This window comes from Chiloscyllium punctatum, chromosome 46 (genome assembly GCF_047496795.1).
Source record: "Chiloscyllium punctatum isolate Juve2018m chromosome 46, sChiPun1.3, whole genome shotgun sequence".
NCBI lineage: Eukaryota > Metazoa > Chordata > Chondrichthyes > Orectolobiformes > Hemiscylliidae > Chiloscyllium > Chiloscyllium punctatum.
The window spans coordinates 49256987-49281552 of NC_092784.1; the positions used below are offsets into that span (position 1 = coordinate 49256987).

Genomic DNA, 24566 nt, shown 5'->3' on the forward strand with positions numbered 1-24566 from the left:
CCCCCCCTCTCCTCTTCCCCCCCCCTCTCCTCTTCCCCCCCCCTCCTCCTCTTCCCCCCCCCTCTCCTCTTCCCCCCCCCCCTCTCCTCTTCCCCCCCCCCTCTCCTCTTCCCCCCCCCCTCTCCTCTTCCCCCCCCTCTCCTCTTCCCCCCCCTCTCCTCTTCCCCCCCCCTCTCCTCTTCCCCCCCCCTCTCCCTCCCCCCCCTCCTCTCCCCCCCCCCCCCTCCTCCTCTCCCCCCCCCCCCCTCCCCCCCTCTCCCCCCCCCCCCTCCCTCTCCCCCCCCCTCTCCTCTCCCCCCCCCCTCTCCTCTTCCCCCCCTCTCCTCTTCCCCCCCCTCTCCTCTTCCCCCCCCTCTCCTCTTCCCCCCCCTCTCCTCTTCCCCCCCCCTCTCCTCTTCCCCCCCCCTCTCCTCTTCCCCCCCCCTCTCCTCTTCCCCCCCCTCTCCTCTTCCCCCCCCTCTCCTCTTCCCCCCCCTCTCCTCTTCCCCCCCCTCTCCTCTTCCCCCCCCTCTCCTCTTCCCCCCCCTCTCCTCTTCCCCCCCCTCTCCTCTTCCCCCCCCTCTCCTCTTCCCCCCCCTCTCCTCTTCCCCCCCCTCTCCTCTTCCCCCCCCTCTCCTCTTCCTCCTCCTCCTCCTCTTCCTCCTCCTCCTCCTCCTCCTCCTCCTCCTCCTCCTCCTCCTCCTCCTCCTCCTCCTCCTCCTCCTCCTCCTCCTCCTCCCCTACCCCCTCTCCCCTACCCCCCTCCTCCCCACCCCACAACTCACCTCACCTCTCGTCACCCCCTCTCCTTCCCCTCACCACCCCTCCCTTCTTCTCCCCTCTCCTTCTCCCCACCTCCCCTCTCCTCATCTCCTCCCCTCAACCACTCCCCTCCGCCTCCCCTCCACTCCGCCATTACCTCACCTCACCGCTCCTCTCTGTTCTCTTCAACCCCTCCCCACCCCCCTGCCCTGTCCTCCCTTCTCCTCTCCTCTCTCTTGCTCCTGTCTCTCCTCTCCCCCCCCCTCCCCATTCACCTACTTTTCCCTCTCCCCTACTTTCCCCTTCCTCTCCTCTCCTCCCCTTCCTCTCCTCCCCTTCCTCCCCTCTCCCCTCTCTCCCACTCTGCCCTCTCCCCTCCCTGGTTGATAATTCTTGGGTACGGGTGATCCTCCACTAAAGAACCATTTTGGGTAGTTTTTGAAACAACAAGTATTGATGGGCTGTTCCACTGCAAGGGGCATCATGGTACCACATCCAGTTCCCATTGGACATCTCCCCACACCTGGTTTCTGGCAGTAGTGGCTTCGGGATAGCAGTTATGAGCAGAATGCTTCCTTAACTGTTGGCTCGAGAGCTCTGGGTCCATGATGACCATAGAGGCGCTAGATGAATGCAAGTTAACATAGTGGCAGGTGACATAGTCCTCTGTGAAGGGCTATCAGATGAAACCACATTAAAGCTGTGACGATGGTCAGTTAATCTCTGGAATCCGAGATCTTCCCTGTTTAGATGCCACAGTAATCCAGAAGGCAGTGATTTATTTACTGAGCTGTCCACATTCACACCGATGCCAAAACAACATGTCGTGTGTGTCACTGCTACAGATGGTTTTTGCTGATTTTACTCTCTGCCCGAGGGACTGTTTGCTACCCTCGAGGGTTTGGAGTTCCCAGAGGAATAACTCTCTATCCAGCTTTCCATCCCTGCGTTCCAGCTCAATTTCCAGGAAAGAGATGGAGCTGTTCCCAGATGTCTGTCGCTAGGTTACGTCTTGGTTTGATCTCAGACCTTCCCTGCAGCGACTGGAGTGAGATTTCCCACTGTCTTGGGCATGGGGTGGGGGGAAACGGAGACTGTGAGCTGGCAGAGAGAAGAGGATAGACAACACCTTTTGTGGTGGTGGTGGTTTTGGGGGGGGGTGGGGGGCATGTGTCCAGCAGATATTTTTGACTCTGGGCAAGACTCCAATCCTGGGGCTTGTAAATCCTCTCTGCTTTCCTTTTGATAACGCAGTACCCAGTTTGAGGTTTATTGAGTAGTTTGGTTTGAGTCTGCCTCTGTGTAGTGTAAGTAGGGAGTGGATGCACCAAATAGCCCCCTTTTGTGCAGTAATGACTCTGTGCGTTGGGATTTACTTGGGAGGTAGATGTTACCACGCCCGCCCCCGCTTCAGAGGCCAGGCCCATGTCCACTTTCCCAGGTCACCCTTCACTTGGCTTCACGACTCTCGGCTCAGGATGAGATTCCATACAATGAGCACGCTATCTCCCTGGTCGCCAGGTCCTCGGGTGCGACTTGAGCCCAGAGCGTCTGAGCTCCGATACCTCTGTCCTCCCCTTTCAAGGGGTAACTGAGATAGTCCATGCTCACTGAGCCTGGCTGGTGAGGAATGCTGGGAAGGCGCAGTCTGTCCTTGACCAATTCATGTGACCTCAGAAACAGCCTGAGCCGAGTTAAAGGGACAACTACTAAAAAAACAAGAGGATTACAACAGTAAACGTGATTCTACTCAATCACGTCAAGAGGCCAGCATCAGTTCAACAGTTCAGTGATCGTTGCAATGAAATGGATTTGGATGGATCACTGCCTGACAGGTAAAATCTGAAGGTTAATGCAAGGACAGGGGAGCAGGTCGTATTTTACAGCTGGCTATTGGATTTCAAACGATATGTTTCAATTAGAAATTCACAGAATTAATTGGCATCTTCAACAGAGCGAGTGAAAAGCAGGTGATTCTGACTAAATACTGGTCGATCACTGGGGTGGCTGATCTCTGGCCCCAGTGATCACTAGATTGGATCGAGTGATCACTGGGACGGTTGATTGCTGGATCAAGGGACCGCTGGATCAGGAGCTCACTGGTCTGGGGGACTGCTGCTGTGGTCATTATCACCGAACTGGGGAACTGCTCTGCTGGTCACTGTCATTGCTGTCCTGGAATGATTTATATCACCATAGAAACAAGCCTGCTGTTTTATTTCAAACAAAGCCAGCCAATAACCAGAAAACAAAGAAGTAAACACATATTTTGTTCAACCACATCTTCCTCTGGAGTGTGGGGAAATATTGTGGGATGCGCTATATTGTGTTCAGACAAATATTTGATTAGAAGCTGCTTTGAGTTAGATTCTGTCTATGGTTTCCAAATGCATGACACAGCTGCATGGTGTGGGCTTGTGTTCACTGCTTCCTCCTCCACAGTCACAGAACTGGCTTTAGGAACAGCATCTTCACTCACTCCCCCTCCCATCCCCATGTCCTCCCCTCTCACTCTCTCTCTCACTCACTCTCTCTCTCACTCTCTCTCTCTCTCTCTCTCTCTCACTCTCTCTCTCACTCTCTCTCTCACTCTCTCTCTCACTCTCTCTCTCACTCTCTCTCTCACTCTCTCTCTCACTCTCTCTCTCTCTCTCACTCTCTCTCTCACTCTCTCTCTCACTCTCTCTCTCACTCTCTCTCTCACTCTCTCTCTCACTCTCTCTCTCACTCTCTCTCTCACTCTCTCTCTCACACAGACACACACTCAACACTCACTCTCAGTCTCTCACATTCTCTCACGGATACACACTCAACACTCACTCTCAGTCTCTCACACTCACACGGATACACACACACTCTCTCACTCTCACACACATACTTGTGGACATGCCTACTGCTGCATTTCAGAATTACTCTCAAGATAAATGAACGACCATACTGGTGTTTTAAAGAAACCTTGGGCATTCAGATCTGAAACGTTGGAACCTCCCAGACTAACGAACGTTTGAACAGTAGAACATTTAGCCAACTTGTTTGTTCCCACGGACCAGCTCGCTCCACAATCACAAGTCAGTTTGACCAAGTCCAGAGCAGCTTCACACGACTAATCCCTGGGTGAAGGGCTTGACCTATGAGGAGCATTTGAGTATTCTGGCTCTGCACACAGTGTAGTTTGGGAGGCTGAGGGGGGACCGAGAGGCCTGCAGAGAGTGGACGCAGAGAAGATGTTTCCACCAGCAGGAGAGACTGGGACCTGAGGGCACAACCTCCGGGATGACCCTTTAGAACTGAAATGAGGAAGAATTTCTTCAGTCAGAGGGTGGCAAACCTGTGGAATTCATTACTGCAGAGGGCTGTGTATTTAAAATGAAAGGCTGGCGTGTTATTTAAAACAGATAGTTTCCTGATAAGCAAGGGGATCGAGGGTTACAGGGAGAAGACAGGAGAATGGGGGTGAGAAACAAATGATTGAATGGCAGAGCAGATTCGACAGGCTGAATGGCACAATTCCTCTACTACATCTCGAGTCTGTGGCCCCTGCACTGATGTCTCTCGTATATCATGCCCCCCGCCCAGTGTTCTCTTAGTGAAATATCTCCCTGAGACTATGCAAAAACTGCCTTTGGTTTGTGAACTGTGTGTGATGCTGCCAGTGCCATTGGAGAAGGTGATGAACAGCAGTCGGTTTTTGAAATGGAAGAACACTACAGTGATGTGAGGGACTGGAAGCAAGTGTATGGATGAATTACAAATATTGCGACAAATGAGCTGCAGTAGAAAGTATTTCCTTGGCAGGATTGAGCTTGTGGGGCTTTCCTGGGGACAGACGTGGAACAGCATCACAGCAACGGTCCCTGTCAGTACACCCACACTAAGATCTAAGCTCTGAAGTACGGAATGGTCAGGTCTCCTTTGCTGCATCTTTTCAAACATATTTGTATTATCTGCTGCCCCACTCTTTGAGTTATCCTTCAACTCAGAGACTAAACACTTGCTGTACCAGGGTCAAAGCTGATCTTGATCACAGATACAGGACTTTTCAGGATAAGGCAGAGGGGAAGCAGCAGCAAACTGAAGAACCTTGTAGCAGCACAATCCACCCCATTTCAGTACAATCAATGGTGCTTCTAGTTTCCACTGTTAAGTGCCACAATGTGATGGAGCTGCTGTACTTGTCGCACAGATAGGAACTGTGTTGATATTTAACAATGCCCTTTCTGTTCACACTTGAAGTCAGCTTTCAAACAAACTGCTACCTCCTGCTCCCTGTGTTTTGTGCTCTTTCTTTGTACACACCATTAGACCCATACAAGATCTCAAAGGCAGTGCGCTCACCCCACACACCACAGACTAACACTCTCCTGCACACTCGCCCCCCACACACTTGTGTGCACACTCTCACCCACACACACACTCACGCACTCTCTATATCATACACACACTCACGCGCACTCTCTCTCTCACACACACACTCACGCTTTCTCTCTCTCTCTCTCACACACACACACTCGCACGCTCTCTCTCTTACACACACAGTCTCACATGCTCTCTCACTCACACACAAACATACACACACACTCACACGCTCTCTCTCACACAGACATACAGTCTCTCACTCTCTCACACAGTCTCACATGCTCTCTCACTCACACACAAACATACACACACACACTCACACGCTCTCTCTCACACAGACATACAGTCTCTCACTCTCTCTCTCACACACAGTCTCACATGCTCTCTCACTCTCACACAAACACAAACACACACATTGTCGTGGCAAACTTTGGATGGGTTCCAGTTTTATTGATAAGAGAATGGAGAAACTCAGTGAGATCAGTAGAAGGTTGGATTATCATTTGGGGGAAAACTCACTTGCAGCACTATGGAGCTAGTACAAGGGGATGGTGCTGACTGTGCAGAGAGCTGCATACCCTCCAGGATGAATGGCCGCCAGCTGTACTATACCAATGCAATGTCATCCAGAACATTTGACAATCTGAGGGAACTCGAACAGCATTCTCTCCATTTCACCTATCCCTGATGTTTCTTTCCCCTCGTGTTGATTCTCTGGAAAGTAGTTACAGATCTAACTTTATTTTCGTTGAACTGTGTCTCAGTGAGACATGTATCAAAAACTCACTCCGTTTTCTCCCTGTGCTGGTAGTTACATTTCAGAGGTGCCCTCTTAAGCTATTGACTCACCAACCAGTGGAAACACATTGCCCCTGTTGAATGTAAGTTTGATCACCTCCATCAGCCATGGTTTTGCTTTCCTGTCTGAGAGGAAGGCTTAAGGATAAATCACATTGCAACGTGGGGCCGGGGCAGGGCAGAATTAATGTGCAAGAAGGTCAGGAGTTCAAGACCCTGGGATGTTTCTGACTTAATTATTTTGTCGAATTTAATTCATTCCCCATCTGACTATGAGACATTCCAACTCGAAGGAAGTGAACATTGACACTTCCCAACCCGCCCATACAGTCCATATTTCCTGACTTTGGATTGACCAGAAATGCCAGTTGTGGAGAATTTCTCCGGGCAATCTCCCCTGACAACAACCAGGGCAGGAAGACCGAAAGAGAGTGAGAGAGAATTTCTTTTAAAATGCAGCATTCTTTGTCAGTTTTTAAACTTGATACTGTCCTCCAGCAGTAAATAATTTCACACACAAGCAGCTCGGTTCTGTAATTGGGGGGGGGGTGCAAAGTCTGGATTGCAGATGTGTGTGGATTTATAGAAAACAACAGAAAGATTGAGCTTGAAAGGCAAGGCAAAAAGGAATGTTCCTGAGAGATAGAAGGCTTGGAATCTTGCCTGGTCTGATGGGACAGACATAACCCAGATTTAATTTGGCCTGTTGTTTCGGTGAGGCCTGGCAGTATTTTCACTAGGGCACAACAAAAACAAGGACTTGTGTTTAACTCGTGCCCCCAGACACAATAAGATATCCCATGGCATTTGACAGCAGTCACAAGAGGAGGTCTTTGTGCTGATGATCGCAACGTTGAAAAAAGGGGTTGGCATGCAGGAGAGAGAGAGAGAGAGAGAGAGAGAGAGAGGGGGGTCAAGAGAAGTTTGGAGAAAAAGACAGCTTTAGGGAATGTTTTCCAGAGCTTAGGGCCAAAGCAGCTGAAGGCACGGCCACATATAGTGGAGTGATTAAAGTGTGGTCAGTGTAGGAGCAGTGCAGAGATCTCGGAGCATTGCCAGAGGAGATTACAGATGTAAAGATTGGCAAGGTAGTGTGGGGATTTGAATACACCTCCATTCACCCTCTGGGCAGTAGCAGAGATGGGGATTCGAGGCATGCTTTCAACTGGTTTGGCTTGACACTGTACCACAGTTCCTACACCACGGCACTGGGCCAGTTGTATTTTCTGTGTTTGTGCCTGCTTCCTTCCAGCTCATTCTTTCATTCTGTTTGTTCATCCTGCCTTCCCCCGCCCCAGAGACAAATAGATCTGTCCTCCGCCTCAATCTAACACCTTAGTCTTTCAGAGATAGTACTCATCACGGGGTTTGGCTGTAACTAGGAGCGACGCATAGACCCGCAATGTCTGGTCACCCCGACTCCCTCTAAACATTCTGATTTAATTTGATTTGATCTATTGTTGTGACGTGTACCTAAATACAGTGAGAAGCTTTGTTTTGCGACCGGTACAGGCAGACCATAACAAACAAGGACATGCAGATCATAGGGCACTTAGGCAGAGTGTGGCATTTGAGGTTACAACTGCTTCAGAGGTGTACTAAAACAAGATTAACATTAAATGTGAAGTTAGAGAGATCCATTCAGCAGTCTAATAGCAACAGGGAAGACGCTGTTCTTGGTCAGTGTGCTCACGTTTCGGTATCTTCTGCCTGACGGTCAAGTTTGGAAGCAAGTCCCTACTGCATGGTCCAGGCAAGCTGGGGTTAAATATTTAAAGTGTAGCTTTAACAAGACAGTATAGCAGCCTCAGTGTCCCACTCCAGTTCTACTGTAGGCCATGAGCAACTAGTAGAGCAGACAATTGTATAGCATGAGGTTGATTGAGAAAAGCAACTGTGGGTAGTTAGCTGTTTCACATTGGATGTGAGAATAACCATGGCAGAATCAGTAATACCATGGATCACCATTCTAATCTTCTAATTGTTTTTGTAATATGCATAAAACATCTAAAGGAAAACAATTCCTGAGCTGGAATGAAAATAGTTCTCGTATGTTTTGACAACACATCTATCCTAGGACAAGCCAAACAGAGACATGCACAAGAATTCCTAGAAGCATAGCATTCCAACCAGAACTCTATCAACAAACTCGTCAACTTGGAACCTGTTTACCACTGAGAAAAAGAACAGGAAATGACATCAACACCGTAAATGACATCACCAAGCCAAGGAAACCTAAACATGAATAGAAAGTGGGTCACTTAACACCAGCGCTTCACTGATGATGTTACCTAGCATGGTGACAAAACATCTGAGAATGAACGTTCCAGCTCACTGAGCAAACGTACATCCAGAAAATAGTTCTATTTCTACTTTTCAAATTGTCATGATTGTATTTCTTTAACACCTTTAATAATGCCATAAAATGTTTTGAGTGGCTGAATGAGAGTAGCAATCCCTGAGCAGTGAGTTAGAGAAGGGGTGACTTTTGGAAGACAATTGTTCTCTGATGAAGTTTATGGGGAAAGAGAAGAAAGATTTTCCTAAAGTTGAGAGAGAGCAGATTTCCTTTACTGCAGCCAAACTGGATGTGCCTGACGTTGGGCTTTAGTGAACAGCAAATCCATCCTTCAAGTAGATGTGTGGAAACTTCTACTAGCCAATAACTGAGCAAGTTCCAATATTGCTGCATAGATCCCCTGTTGATCCATTCATATTGTGAAAACTGAAGAGAGTCAGTGGGTCACCAGTGTCTGTGGAAAGAGGAACAGAGTTAGTGATTCAGAATGATGATGTTTTGTCAAAACTGTCATAACTGAAAGATATAATGAGCTGTCAGCAAGGAAGCAGCAGGAGGATGGAGAGGGAAGGACCAAAAGGGTAATCTATTCATACAATGCACTTCTACAGAATCCAATAGCGTGTAGAAGCAAAGGTAATTCTTCATTTCCAAGTTGTCAGACAACACAGAAACAGACTCCAACCAGTACATGCCAAACATCATCCCAAACTACACTAGACCCACCTTCCTGCTCCTGGCCTATATCCCTCCAAACCTTTCCCATTCATGTATTTATCCAAATGTTTAACTGTACCCACATCCACCACTTCCTCAGGAAGTTCATTCCACACATGAACCACCTTTTGTATAAAACATTTGCTGATCATGTCTGTTTTAAATCTCTCCCTTCTCACCTTAAATATGTGCCCCCTTGTCTTTAAATCCCCCGTTCTAGGGAAGAGAAACCTATCATTAGCCCTGTCTATATGATTTTATAAACCTCTATAAGGTCACCTCTCAACTTTCTACACTCCAGTAAAAAAACATAGAAAAGGCCCATTGAAGCCTTTCTTTATAACTCGAGCCTTCCATACCTGGCAGCATCCCAGTAAATCTCTTCTGAACCCTCTCCAGTTTAATCATCTCCTTCCTATGACAGGGAGATCTGAACTGGACACAGTATTCCAGAAGAGGTCTCACCAATGTCCTGAACAACCTCAACATAATGTCCCAATTCCTGTACTCAAAGGACTGAGCAATGAAGGCAAGTGTGCCAATCGCCTTTTTATCCACCCACTCTACATGTGATGCAGACTTCAAAGAATTATGTACATGTTCATTTTAGCTGTTTTGTCTCTTCCAGCTTCCCTTCCCTTCTTCATGGTGGAGTTCAATGCTGTCAAACCATACCGCCGGGGTTTTTACTGTAACGACGAGAGCATCGGTTACCCACTCAAGAAAGAGGAGACCATCAGTGACCCTGTGCTGTGCACCGCAGGCATCCTGATCACGGTTGTTGCGGTAAGTTTGTGTGTTTATTCTGCACGGTCCTTCTGTTTCAAATCTCTCTATCGATCTTTGATCTTTGCACGAGCAATCTATTCTTGGCCAAAAGGGAAGTTGTGAAGTCACCATTGGGGATTTGGACAGGGGGAGGAATCAGTCACGTCATCCAACGGTAAACATCGATGTCAGTCCCATTTGGTGGAAAGTCGATCCTCAATTCCATCCGCGGCAAATTCACCTCAAATCCATCCCAAAGTGATTGATCACTTGAGGACAAACTCTGTATAGCAGGTTGGTGTAGCAGGTTGTTAGATTTGTTTCTAAGGAGTACAATCTGTCTTTCCACGTCATGTGAAGGAGAAACAAAGTGCGTTGGGAACTTTGTACTATTGGTTGTAGTGTGACACAAAACAGAGAGCACTGGGCAGAGGAACTAACAGGAGATCTGGTTGCAGTTTCAGAGACCCCTTGACTAAATACTGAGAAACAAATGAAAGAAAATGGATATATAGATAGCAAACATATCTGTTTAACAGTGACCAAAAATAGCAGCTGGGTTGAATTTGGCGTGGGAGCACAAAGTATTAATGGAGGAAAAAGTAGAAGTTGCTGGAAAAGCTCAGCAGGTCTGGCAGCAGAGAGAAATCAGAGTTAACATTTCAGATTGAGTGACCCTTCCTCAGAATTTATTAATGAGGGCAGCTGTTGGGTGAGGATTGGGCTTTGTCTTACAGGAGTGAAATAGTGTCCCTATAGACCTAATCCTAGGAGAATTCAGTCACACACTCTGTTGCTAAGGGAAGGTCTGTCTTCAGGGGGTGGTGATGGTGAGGAATTGCATTTACATAGAGAGGAAACCTCAGAGTAATGCACCATCCCTGGGGGAGACTCTCGCTCTCTGGGTCTTGGAGTAACGTCCAGATAAATTCTTTGAATCATTCGGCCCATCAAGTCCACACCAACCCTCCGACGAGCATCCCACCCAGACCCACTCCCCCTACCCTAGGGGTAATCCTGCATTTACCAAGGCCAGTCCATCTAGCCTGCACATTATGGGGCAATTTAGCATGGCCAATCTACCTAACCTGCACATCTTTGGAGGAAACCTACATAGACACTGGGAGAATGTGCAAAGTCCCCACAGACAGTCCCCAGAGGGTGGAATCAAACCTGGGTCCCTGGCAATGAGGCTGCAGTGCTAACCACTGAGCCACCGTACCACCCTAAATTACATAAACAGCTTTGGGAAACAGCAGCTTGTACTCAGTATAGAATAGAATTAAATCCCTACAGTGTGGGGACAGGCCCTTCAGCCCAAGACCATATTGGCCCTCCAAAGAGTAACCCACCCAGACCCATTTCCCTACTATTCTACATTTACCCCTGACTAATGCACCTAACCTACATATCCCTGAGCACTGTGGGCAATTTTAGCATGGCCAATTCACCATGACCTGCACATCTTTGGACAGCAGGAGGAAACCCACACTGACACAGGGAGAATGTGCAAACTCCACACAGACAGTCTCCCGAGGCAGGAATCGAACCCAGGTCCCTGGTACTGTGAGACACCAGTGCTAACCACTGAGCCACCGTGCCACCCCAAATGAGTATGGGTATACTCACCTGCAGTGAGTAACTGAGGAGAAGAGAGCTCTGGAATTGAAAGCTAGAACAATGTGGTACATCAGGCTGTTGTTGCTCAGATGTCAGTCTGCTTGGGAGCACTGCATTACACACCAGCAGTTACTTATAGTGCCATGTTTGTACACTCCCTTGTATCTGCGTCTCTGAGAATACTAGCCTCTTCCGAGCCTAGTGAATCTTCAACTAACTGAGACAGCTGGTTAGGTGGGAAGGTGGAACAGCGAGCAGGCGACAAGAAGACAAACCTATATACTGAGTGCTTGGGATTTGCAATGTGCTGCCTCACAGGGCAGTGGCTAATGTTACTGCTTCCAAAAGAAAAAAAGGAATTAGGTAAATATTTAAAAGAAAGATGTAGGAATACAAAAAACAATCCAGAGAATGGAACTAACCAGATTGGTCCTTGCCCGAGCTGGTTGGGCTGAATGGCCTCCTCCAGTGCTGTACTATCCTGTGACAGGCAAACAATTGCAGATGCTCGAGATCTGAAATAAATACGGAAAACGCTGGTAGAGCTCACCAGGCCTAGGAACCATTAAACATTTCAGGTTAGCCTCCCCTCAGATTTCCAGCATTCACAGTATTTTTTTTAACTGTCTGATTAATATTCAATTCATAGCACAATCCCACTCAGAAACACTAACCTGCTCTGCATCAGGACAGGGAGCTGGGGAAGGTCACCGACTTTAAGGGCTTTATGATAGAATGGGGACCAATACGTTGTAAAGGACAGTTAAGAGGATGCAGCCTAACGATAATATCAGCTCTTTCAAGAGCAACTTACGTTTATACGTTTAACATGTTCCCAAGTCGCTTCACACCATGACATCAGCAAAGATTAGGTCAGGTGACCAAAATCTCAGTCAAAGGAGTGGGTTTTAACAAGTGTCAGATTGGAGTAAAGGGAGACTGAGCCTCAGCAAGGTATGGAGAGGGATTTCCAGAACTGAAGGCACAGCCACCGTTAGCAGTGTGATAGAAACTGTCCAGATATAAATAGGAATTCACTTTACTTTGACAGAAGGCCAGTACAAAGTAAATCTTGAATCAAACTCTTGAAAGACTGAATAGGAGGTAACACAGAGAAAGTCGAGCACCAGTATCAAGAATTAGAACAATAAGAGAGATAAGAAACAAGAAGAAAGCACTAAGGTTATCAACTCCTTTGATGTTCATTCCCCAAAATCTATAGTACATACACTGCCCAGTCCCTATAAGAGAGTAGCAGAATTTATGGGAACTTTAACAAGACCTGCTTAAATGGAAATATGGAACATCTGTCCAATCTGATTAGAGGTTAATCTTAACACAAGGTTATATAAAGATGTCGTTTGATGGGGAACAGATGCTGGAAAATCATCTAAGTGCAATTACGTTAACCCTGTGAGTGTTGTCACAAAACCTGGAGGATTGTATGAGTCCCAGAGAGAAATAAGGAAATGGTATTTGTTCTGGCTGTTGATGCTGACTGGGGGAATCATTCCATTTAAGGTACATGGCTTAATGTGGGCAATTAGTGTTGCACAAGTTGGTTTTCGGTTTAATTAAATCAGCAGAGATTATTACTAAACAGTGAGACCAAAATAATAGACTAAGTGTGTGACATTCCATTGGGGTGTCTTAATGAACGAGATTAAAATATTTTACCAAACTCTCTTCAATTCCAATCTCTTGGCTGAATGTTATTAAAGGGACTACAGTTTTCTCTTGCACTTTATTTTGGAGGGATTGTTTTTGGGAACCATTATGAAGTTGTACATTTTTTTTTACATTAGCCATTAATTAAATAGAGGCAGTGGCATCGTGGTAATGTCACTCAACTAATAATCTGGAACATTAGGCTCATGTCGAAATCTGACCATAACAGATAAGGGAATTTAAGTTCAAGAAAATCTGAAATTAAAAGCTCCTATAATAATGTCCGTATTGTTGTAAGGTTCACAGAGCCAGTCAGTCATAGTCATACAGCACTGAAACAGGCACTTCAGCCCAACCCATCCATGCTGACCAGATTTCCGAAACTGAACTACTCCTATCGGCCTGCATTTGGCTCATATCCCTCGAAACCTTTCCTATCCATGTACCTGTCCAAATGTCTTTTAAATGTTGTAATTGCACCTGCCTTTACCAATTCCTCTGGCAGCAAATTCCATATACACACCACCCTGTGATTTTGGAGGAGATTTGTAGCTCAGGTTGGGGTTCTGGTTGTAAGTTTGCTCGCTGAGCCGGTAGGTTTGTGTTCAGACCTGTTTCATCGCCGTGGTAACGTCATCAGTGAGCCTCTGGAGAAGCGCTGGTCATAGAGTCATAGAGATGTACAGCACAGAAACAGACCCTTCGGCCCAACTCGTCCATGCCGACCAGATATCCCAACCCAATCTAGTCCCACCTGTCAGCACCTGGTCATATCCCTCCAAACCCTTCCTATTCATATACCGATCCAGATGCCTCTTAAATGTTGCAATTGTACCAGCCTTCACCACACTCTCTGGCAGCTCATTGCATACACATACCACTCTCTGTGTGAAAAAGCTGTCCCTTAGGTCTCTTTTATATCTTTCCCCTCTCACCCTAAACCTATGGCCTCTAATTCTGGACTCCCCCAGTCTAGGGAAAAGACTTTGTCTATTTATCCTATCCATGCCCCTCATGATTTTATAAACCTCTATAAGGTCACCCCTCAGCCTTCGATGCTCCAGGGAAAACAGCCCCAGCCTGTTCAGCCTCTCCCTGTAGCTCAAATCCTCCAACCTTGGCAACATCCTCGTAAATCCTTTCTGAATCCTTTCAAGCTTCACAACATCTTTCCGATAGGAAGGAGACCAGAATTGCACACAATATACCAACAGCCTATAACAGCCACAACGTGACCTCCCAACTCCTGTACTCAATACTCTGATCAATAAAGGAAAGCATACCAAACGCCACCTTGTGCTCTGTCCCGCTTTCTATTTATGTGTCTGGGTCTCTTAAGGTGGGTGATAAGAACTGGAAATGTTATCACCCATTTTAAGAGACCAAGACACACAAATAGAAAGTGGGACAGAGCACCAGTGCTTCACCAGAGGCTCACTAATGATGTTACTTAGCGCGACGATGAAACAGGTCTGTAACCAAACCTACCAGCTCAGCGAACAAACATACAACCAGAACACACCACCCTCTGTGTGAAAACGTTACCCCTCAGATCCATTTTAAATCTTCCCCCTTTCACCTTAGACCTATGCCCTCTAGGTTTGGACTTTCATACCCTGGGGAAAAGAGTTTGTCTATTCACTTTATCTATGACCCTCATGGTTTTCTAAACCTTTATAAAGCCACCTCTCAGCCTTTGACGCTGCAGGGGAGAAATGTTCCAGTCTATCCCGCCTTTCCTTCTCACGCAAATCTTCCAGTCTCAGTAACATCCTTGGAAATCTTTTGTCCTCCCTTTCCAGTTTAATAACATCCTTCCTCTGGCAGGGCGATCAGAATTGTGCACAGTATTCCAAATGTGGCCTCGCCACTGTCTTGTACAGCTGTACGTGACCTCCCAATTCCTTTACTCATTGCACTTCCCAATGAAGGCAAGCATGCCCAATGCCACCTTCACCACCTTGTCTTCGTGCGACTCCACTTTCAAGGAACTATACACCTGCACCTCTATGTTTGACAACACTCTCCAGGGCCCTACCATTAAGTGTGTAAGTCCTGCCCTGGTTAGTCTTATCCAAATACAATGCCTCATATTTATCTAAATTAAGCAACTAATGTTGTTGGCTTTGCCGGTGGTGCCCACATCCCATACAAACGTAAAAGGAAACAAAAAGAAACATTGTCTTTTATATGTCTCCAAAAAATTTACTTAATTTATACCTGATTATTCATGCCTAATGTTCCTCAGAACTGAGCTGGTGAACCACCTTAAGTAGTTGATGTAGTGACAACAATCCTCTAACCCCTTTGGTAGGGGGATCTAGGATTTGAACTTGGTGATGATAGGATTGTAATGAATGTCCGAGGCAAGATTGATTTGAAGAGGAGCCCAAAGGTGGTGGTGTTCCCTTGCATTTTCTGTCTTTGCCATAAGACCATAGAGTCTTCGAGCTGTACAGCATGGAAACAGGCGCTTAGTTCCAACTTGTCCATGCCAACCAGATACCCTAAGTTAATCTAGTCCCATTTGCCAGTATTTGGCCCATATCCCTTTCAACCCTTCCCATTCATATACCCATCCAGACGCTTTTAAATGTTGTAATTGTATCAGCCTGCACCACTTCTTCTGGCAGCTCATTCCACACACACACACCACCCTCTGTGTGAAAATGTTACCCCTCAGGTCCCTTTTAAGTCTTTCCCCTCTCACCTTAAACCTATGCCCTCTAGTTTTGATATGGGAGTAGATTTAGGCCATCAAATCTGCTGTGCCATTTGATCACAGCTAACATGTTTCTCAACCTCATTCTCCTGCCTTCTCCCCTTAACCATTGATGCCTTTACTAGTCAAGAACATATCTACCTGTCTTAAACACACACGTAGTAAATGCTGGTGATGGAAATCAGGGCTTTGGGAGTTGCTGCAGCGTCCAAAGTGAGAGAAAGAAGGACTTTTAGTTTGAAAGCGTCTTTCACAACCTTGGGAAGTCCCGTTACATTTTATAAACGACGAGGTACTTCTGAAATGTAATTCATAATCATAATTTAGCAAGTTAACCTTTTTGACTGAATTGTCATTAATTCAGCAAGACATCGTTTCTGGGATTCAGTGGCGTCTGAGCTGCAGTCTGTGACCCAATATGTAGGAGCACAGTGGTTACTTCCAAGCTGACAGTGAAGGTAAACATTTGCAGCATTTGGAACTGGATATATTTTTAGCCTAAACATATAGTACCTGGTTTCAGGGCTTCCTGTGCACGAGAATGCTTTGGTGATGTAGTTATTTGAGAGGATTTAGCGAGATGAGAGTCTTATCAGCATTCCCAGCATTGTGGAATAATTTTCAGAATTCGTATATGTAATGTAAACTGTACCAAGTGAACGGGAGCAAGGAAAATCCCAGTTACAACTCGACGACTTTGACTCTCCCACAATAGCTATCAAACTCTGCCCCATCAGCTTTGGGTTGTTTGTTGAGTGTTCACATGTGCCTCAAAGCGTGTATGTCCCTCTGTTCTGACAATGTGCAAGGGGAGGTGAGGGGGGACTCATTAGGTCTGCCTTTGCTCAGAAGTCAGATGCATGCTGGGCAGGATCAACCTCGAAAGGTCAGTGCCCTGCAGCTCCTGAACTTGGCGGTCAGAGCTATGAGCTGAGGCAGTATCAGGGCTCACCTTCCCTGTTGCATTTATTCCCCCTTGAATTCTCTGCTTCAGCAAGGCTGTTCGTCGTGCTCTTGCAAATCAGAACACAAGACACCAGCACCTCAACGCTGCTGTGGAGTCATCGAATTGTGCGTTTCAACTATTTTTGAGCCCCCATTCCCCACACCTTCGTGTGATTCACAAAGGCGACAGAGAATTCCACCACCAGGGACAGGAGTTTTCTGGAATTTTGAAGGTGTGTTCCATTGTCTTGGAGGATGTTGTGGTGTGGTTGAGGGTCGCTCTCAACCAATCAAGTGGATTTGTGCTTTGTGTCTTTGTAGACGGTGGACAGGTTTTGGGAAGTCAGGGAGTCACATGTTTCAGATTGCCCAGCCTCTGATTTGCTCTTTCTCTGTAACATTTGTGCAGCTGGTCCAGTTAGGGCTCTGATGAATTAACTGATCGTTTGCGAAGGTCTCATTTACTTTAGCGGTGGATGGAGTTGCCCATCATATGGACAGTTGCCTGCGCAACTGTCTCTGGTGTGTGTGTCTGGTGGTTTTCTGAGGTTCATTTTCATCTTTATCTTGAATGTAAGGAATCACAGTTCCATAGAACCATTGGCATCTCTCTCCATTGTAGATAGATAGAGAGAGAGAGAGAGAGAGAGACAATTAGTCATGTGCAATTTGAGGCTAACAAAACCACAAGGTTGGGGTAAAGTGCCAAACCACAGCCTCCATGAACTCTGACAGCTGGTTTAGGGATTGACCCCATGCTGTTGGCTTTGGTCTGCACCCATGCCCTCATCGTCCAGCCAACCGTGCTAACTGCCCCCAGGCTCTTGGAAGGCTATGGGATACAGTGTTGGACTCTTGCTCAGATTTGATCATTGTTGGGTTACCATTCAGAGGATATCTGTTTACAGTCTGTATGACATGGGATATAGAGCCACGTGTGGGTCACACAGTGTATTTCTGGCTCAGAATTCATTTGTCCACAACCTGCAAAGAGGCTGAGGAGTCAACTCCAGGGAACAAGCAGTGAGCCGATTGAGTTGATTCCTATCAAACGTGCGACTCTGTTAGTGCTGAGTCAGTGTGTTGCTGCCTGCCAGCTGGAAATTGGCAGAGAGACTGACAGAGAGGTTTCTTTCACTCGGTGTGTTGCTGCATTGAGAAGATGCAATACCTTCCCAAATCGGCAGACTACACAAAGGCGATATGCCAATTCAGAAACATTGGCCACAGCTAGACCCATAACTAGGCCCATATGTCACATACTGGATTAGTGGTGCTGGAAGAGCACAGCAGTTCAGGCAGCATCCAACGAGCAGCTGCTCGTTGGATGCTGCCTGAACTGCTGTGCTCTTCCAGCACCACTAATCCAGTATTTGGTTTTCAGCATCTGCAGTCATTGTTTTTACCATATGTCACATAACCTTTGAACTATCACTTTCTCGTTCCGCCGCTCAGTGTAAGCATTGCTCTCGTTGGCCAAAGGTGTAGCAGAAAACAGAAAGAGAGAAAATCTGAAACCCCAGTGGCTGTAGGAGTTAACACAAGTTTCAGAGATTCAATGCTCAGTTCACTGATCAGTGCTCATGGGCTATACGAGAGTTGCTTTATGTACCTCTGGCTGAGAGTCGGAAATCAGCCAAGAATCCTGTTCCTAATCATTTCCAACAAAGCCTGTTGGGAATGGAGATACTGGGTGACTCTGGTGTGATGTCCCACCATTCTAACATCCTCCTTGTGGGCATTAACGCATAAACAGTAACCACTTTGTTAAACATGTTCCATGGTTCCTATTTAACCGAACTATAGTAAAACACTCATTGAAGGAAATAATGTGGGGAGTAGTATGCAGAAAAGGATTCAATCACCAAGTGATATAAATATGAATGGAACCTCTCGATTGTCCAACCAGAGTTAGCTATCCATAATGGCTCAGTGGTTAGCCCTGCTGCCTCATAGCACCAGGGTCCCAGGTTCGACTCCAGCCTCGAGCAACTGTCTGTGTGGAGTCTGCACGTAGTGTTAGGTGCATTAGTCAGAAGGGAAATGGGTCTGGGTGGATTACTCTTCGGAGGGTCGGTGTGGACTGGTTGGGCTGAAGGGCCTTTCCACACAGTAGGTAATCTAATCTAAAATGCAAAATTAACAGCTTAGGCCGTGTGAGAGATCAAACAAATGAGTCCTTCAAGACAAAGTTGATTTGCAGTGAATCGAAAAGAGCTAGAATATTTATTGAGGTGAAGACTGAGGGGCGGTGAAGACATATTCAAAAGCAGAGGCTGGTGCATAAATTAGGGCTGGAATTTCAATTTGGGACTCCAGGATTGGAGACTGTTGCTGGGTCTTGACACACACATGCAAACACTCCAGCCGGAGAAGTTGTCACTCTCAGGGACAGTGACTGGACTGCCCCCACATTTGACTTGGGTACAGTTTCCCTGCCCAGTGAAGGGCAGCCAGTTGGCTCTTGACGTTGCACAATCAATCACAGCTTGAGAGAACAGCCTGCAGCATAAGGCAAAGACGTCAAAGGGGCAAGAGAAAGTGAGGACTGCAGATGCTGGCGATCAGAGTGTATTGGCCAGTTTAAATAAGAAAAGCATCCAAGTCACTGTTGTGTGGTGGGGTGGAGGTGGGACGCGTCTATAGAGTTAAAAATCACACAACACCAGGTTATAGTCCAGCAGGTTTATTTGGAAGCACTAGCTTTTGAAAACTCTGAAAACTAGCTCCGAAAGCTAGGGCTTCCAAATAAACCTGTTGGACTATAACCTGGCGTTATGTGATTTTTAACTTTGTATACCACAATCCAACATGAGCGTCTCCAAATCCTGTCTATAGAGTGGCCACACACCAACGCAGGGAGATAGGGAGGGTGTGTTAGCTTGCCTGGTGTCAGGGCACGCTCATCCTACCATTGGGTGGACACTTCCAGGCTGAGAAGCTGTGTTCTATCAAATCCTTGCATCTGTTAACTGGAGGTTGACTGGATGATCCCAATTTGGCTTTGGTTACCTGGTTGATAACCCTATCCTGTCGTGTTGCCCGTCTCTGACCCTTTCCGAACCCAAATATGGCGTCTCCAAAAATTGCTGGCACAGGTATTTTCAAGTTCCATCTGTCTTCAATCCCAACCTGGATGATCCTTCCCATAATGTTTACTGAAGTAAGGAATCAAAATCACCTACAGATTCAAGGCAATTGAATGACAAAATTTCCCTCCTGACTTTACCCTCTGACGGAGATAATGTTCAAAATACAATTTGCTTTCATTGTTTGATGAAGGGACCGGGTAGGGGAAGAAGCTACTGATTGTGTGTAGGGTAAGTATTTATCACAGATTTTACTGGGTATCAGAATCTGCTGAGTAATGCAGGTTCGCGCTGGCATCTCCTCCCCTCGTCGAAAGGATAAACCATAAATCTCACTGTTGTACAAATAATCCCCTTGTACTTTGAAAGGCTTACAATTGCGAACTGGAATCAAAGGGCCAGTGAAATGTTGAAGATTGCCCCTTGAGTAAGCAGTTCATGATCCATAACTGATGAGGTCATGTACATTTCTAACGGAAGAGGGATATTGACACATTGCATTAATTAGCAACTTCAGCAGCACATGGAAGCAGTTGCATGCTCAGGGGCTGCTCGTCGGTCAGGAGTAGCTGAACTAAATGCAGTCAGAGTGACTTTGGAGAAAATTATGACTTTTTCCATCGAATCTGCAGACTGATGATGCAGTGGGTGAGTCGGACTTGTGTGATCAGGAAGAGATTTGTCAAGCTATCCAGATGATTGCATTAACCACAAATATCTGACATGAGGGGTCTGTCAAAATTCCACAATTTAAAAGGTCCTGGGTTGAAATTATTTTGTTGATGAGCAAAGAAAAGCAATTTGCATTTCTACAGCTTTCCATACTTCCAGATGTCACGAGCCCCTAATGAATCACTTTCCAAAGCACATCCACTTAAGCAGTCAAATGCCACAGCCAATCTTTTACACAGCAAGATCCCACAAGCAGTCAATGTTGGACCAGCCGATTGACAAGAGTTCATTCAAGGCAATTGACAGCTATGACACTGAACTCGTTCCTTGAACGTTTGTGAACAGTTCTGTCAGGGTCAGGATCAGCAAGCCCACCAGGAAAATGAGACCTTATGTTTTTCTCCCTATAGAACGTATTAGCCTTGGAGGGAATGCAACACATGTTCATTCAACTGATTCCAGGGATGAGAGGATTGTCCTGTGAGGGGAGGTGGGGGTGGGGGGGTTGAGTGGACCCAGCCTGTATTCCATAGAATTTAGAAAAATTAAAGATATTTTATTTGAAGCATACAATTCTGAAAATGTCTGATGAGGACGATGTTTCTCCTGACTGGGGACAAGAATCTCGGAATAAAATTTGAGAGTCTTTGGAACTGTCTTCCTCAAAAGACAGCGGAAACAGAGTCTTTGAATATTTTCAAGGCAGATGTAGATAGATTCCCGATAAGCGTCAGGGTGAAGGTTTATCAGCGATAGGCAGGAATGTGGAGTATTCCATCGGCCATGCTCTGATTGAATGGTGGAGTGGGCTCGAGAGACAGAAGGAGGTGCTAATTTGTACGCTGGTACGGTATGTCCAAGCCTCAAATCTAGCGATTGTTCAGGATGGACGACTTAAGAAAGTGGAGCTGAAGTAAAAGATGAGCCATCATCACAATGATGTGCGGAACAGGCTCAAAGAACGAAACGGAGTGCTCCTGTTTGTTTCTTAATGTTCTTCGTAGGTTTGGAACAAACATAGAGTTGTTTCAAACCTGCTCTGATGAAATCTGAATTCTATACAAAATCCAAAAGGGGAAAAAAGAAAAGCTAGCTTAACGGTGACCATGTAATCCAATCAATTGTCATCAACATCCATTTGGCTCGCTAAAGGACCCTTTAGCAATCTGCTCTGGCCTACATATGACTCCAGACCCACAGCAACGCGGTTGACTCTTAAACTATTCTCTGGGTAATTAGGGATGGGCAATAAGTGCTGGTCCAACCAGCAACACCCACATTCCATGAATTAATAACAAGAAACTAATGCCTACCCTGGTAGCTACCTGATCTTTCATCTATATCTGTCATAAATATTTTGTATGCAAACAGGGCAGCACGGTGGCTCAGTAGTTAGCCTCTGCTGCCTCACAGTGCCCAGGTTCCCAAGGTCCCAGGTTCGATTCCAGCCAAGGGTGACTGTCTGTGTAGAGTTTGCACATTCTCCCCGTGTCTTTGTGGCTTTCTTCCTACAGTCCAAAGATGCGCAGGTCAGGTGCATCTGGTGAATTGGCTATGTGTTAGGTGCATTAGTCAGAATGAAATGGTCTGGGTGGGTTACTCTTTGGAGGGTCAGTGTGGACTGGTTGGACTGAAGAGCCTGTTTCCACACTGAAGGGAATCTAATCTAATTTAAACTGAATAATATTGATCAACTGGGCAGACCATAACCTGAAGAGTAGCAAAATTAGCCAAGGGCTAGGAATGGATCTGAAAGAATAGGTTAATATTGGTTTGGAGATGTCGGTGTTGGACTGGGGTGTACAAAGTTAAAAATCATACAAAACCACCTGATGAAGGAGCAGTGCTCCAAAAGCTAGTGCTTCCAAATAAACCTGTTGGATTATAACCTGGTGTTGTGTGATTTTTAACGAGATTAATATTATTAATGTCAGCAGTGCAGAGCATCAGAACAGTCAGCATGGAAACTCTAATGCAGTAAGACATTTTGGATATATCCATTTCTCTTCACCATAACAGACCAGTACCACACAGTAAAGTGATCGATGCCTTGTTGTTCCTTAGTCTGTGCTTTCTGGCACAAAGGACTGTCTTCTCAGATCGGAACGGGTTAACAAAGGACAGAGCTGCAGAAGCAGTTTGTTCCTGTAAAGGAATTTTTGTAGTTATTTACACGCTCAAAGTCGACTGTACCGGCCCTTATTCATGCTGCTTGCTCCCTGTGTGATTAATGATCGGGGAAAGGAGCTGTTACTCGTTTGTATGCCACAGAATTTATCTTGGCATTGGACTTCCACTGACATCACGGCTGTCAGTTCTGTCTTAAATGCTGTGAGTTTGACTTTGAAAAGATCTGTGGAAAACACAACTGTGAAGGATGAGGTCAGGTCAATCAACTGAAATGGGCTCCTCACTGAATGGACACAAATAGAATCTCACTTTATTTGGTCGGGATGTTTTTTACCAAGGAGCTTAAAGGTCAGCGTGTACCTTCAGTGTACATTAATGATTAGAATTTATTAACTGCACAAATACAGTGCCAAAATCTTGCTGGTCAGCTTCCGATGTGGACCTAAAATGCCTTAATATAACAATAGCATCGCCTGTCTGTGTCCTTGAATTATAATAACTCAATTCACTAATATATAACGAGGCCACAGGGACCCAGTGTGGAGTTTGACAGAATTTGACAGGATCAGTCAGTGATAAAATCCTTGGGAAAAGTTTTACTGCATTGAGATCTGGAATCTTGTTTAGATGGCCTGCACTAAACAAGAGAAGGTTCATAGCCATGCTGGTACAATGTCACATCACAGATGAACTTCTGCTCAGATAGCTTGAGCTCAAATTGCCTGAATTTACAAATTCTGATCCAAAGAGTTAAGGGCAGACAAAGAATCTGACTGCAGTGTTCCATGCCAACACCCTGTCTGACCTGCCCCTACTCCATATCCTGAGTGGTCCCACGTTCCCAACAGTAGGACCAGTGCTGACCCACGGGAGGATGACAGAAAGGGAGGGATGCAGGGCCAGGTGGGTGGAGATGTAAACTAGGGAGTTGAAGATGACTGAGCTTGCAAGACCTGACCTGATCCTCGCCTCTTGTCCCCTTGCCTTTTCACAGATTGTCTTTGGCGAAAGCTATCGAATCCGGTTCTTGAATGAGAAATCCAACTCCTTCATCTCGAACCCCTACGTCAGTGTGATTTACAAGCAGGTCGGCTGCTTCCTCTTTGGCTGCGCTGTTAGCCAGTCGCTCACTGATTTGGCCAAGGTTGCTGTCGGGAGGTTGAGGCCCCACTTCCTGGATGTCTGCAGGCCGGATTTCTCCAAAATCAACTGCTCGAAAGGATACGTTGAGGTGTACACTTGCAACACGACAATCTCGGCAGAAACTGAAGCTCGGTAGGACATCCTTGGTTGATCTGGGGTTTTGCTGCTTTTGTTTTTTTTTTGACTGGTAGCTCTCTCCTCCACATTCCTGTCACAAATCTGAATTAGCAGCAGGAAGAGGTCACTCAGCCCAAAAAGCCTGATCTGATTGTGGGGACAACTCCACGTTCTGACCTGTCCCCTAATGTGAAAATATAAGTTAAGATCAGGAGTAGGCCATTCAGCCCCACTTTCCTTCCTTGGTCCAAGATGTGGGTGGATGGGAAGTTCAGTTACTCATTGATCAGGTCCATTCATTGATTTTTTTGGGGGGTGAAGTGTGAGTAATGGCAATAGCCCTGTGCTTTGATACACTGCACGGCTTCATCACAGAGCCCTAGCGATTGGCTTTTAGTGACCAGGTTTTAAGTGTCATCCAAACTGCATATAACTGAAGGAGCAATTGGGTGTTACAATTGGCTTTGATGACTGAATTACAGAAAACAGAGGATCAACACTTGGAAAGTTTAATACCAGGAACAAGGGGGTTTTATATATATCGGGGATAGGATTGACAAATTGGACTAGAGTTGGGATTAATTCCCTTTCCCTCTTGGGTTTGGGTGGGTGGGAGAGAGGGAGGAAAGGGATGAAGGATGATCTCATCAAAATATCAAAACGATGATAGACTTTGGTGGATCGCATACAGAGGGTATGTTTTCTCTCATGAGGAAGGGCAGAACTAAAGGCCGTCAATGTAAGACAGCCAACGAGAAACCCAGTAGGAAATTGGGAAGAC

At 46.2% G+C, this 24566-nt stretch overlaps 1 protein-coding gene across 1 annotated transcript in view; it reads left to right on the forward strand.

Annotated features, from left to right (window-relative positions):
- LOC140468019 (phospholipid phosphatase 3-like) overlaps positions 1–24566 on the forward strand; it is an 84920-nt gene that overhangs the window by 37239 nt on the left and 23115 nt on the right. Inside the window, exons 2-3 of the mRNA XM_072564168.1 lie at positions 9540–9697; positions 23520–23800. Coding sequence (XP_072420269.1) covers positions 9540–9697; positions 23520–23800 — 439 coding nt within the window. The remainder of the gene's footprint in view (positions 1–9539; positions 9698–23519; positions 23801–24566) is intronic.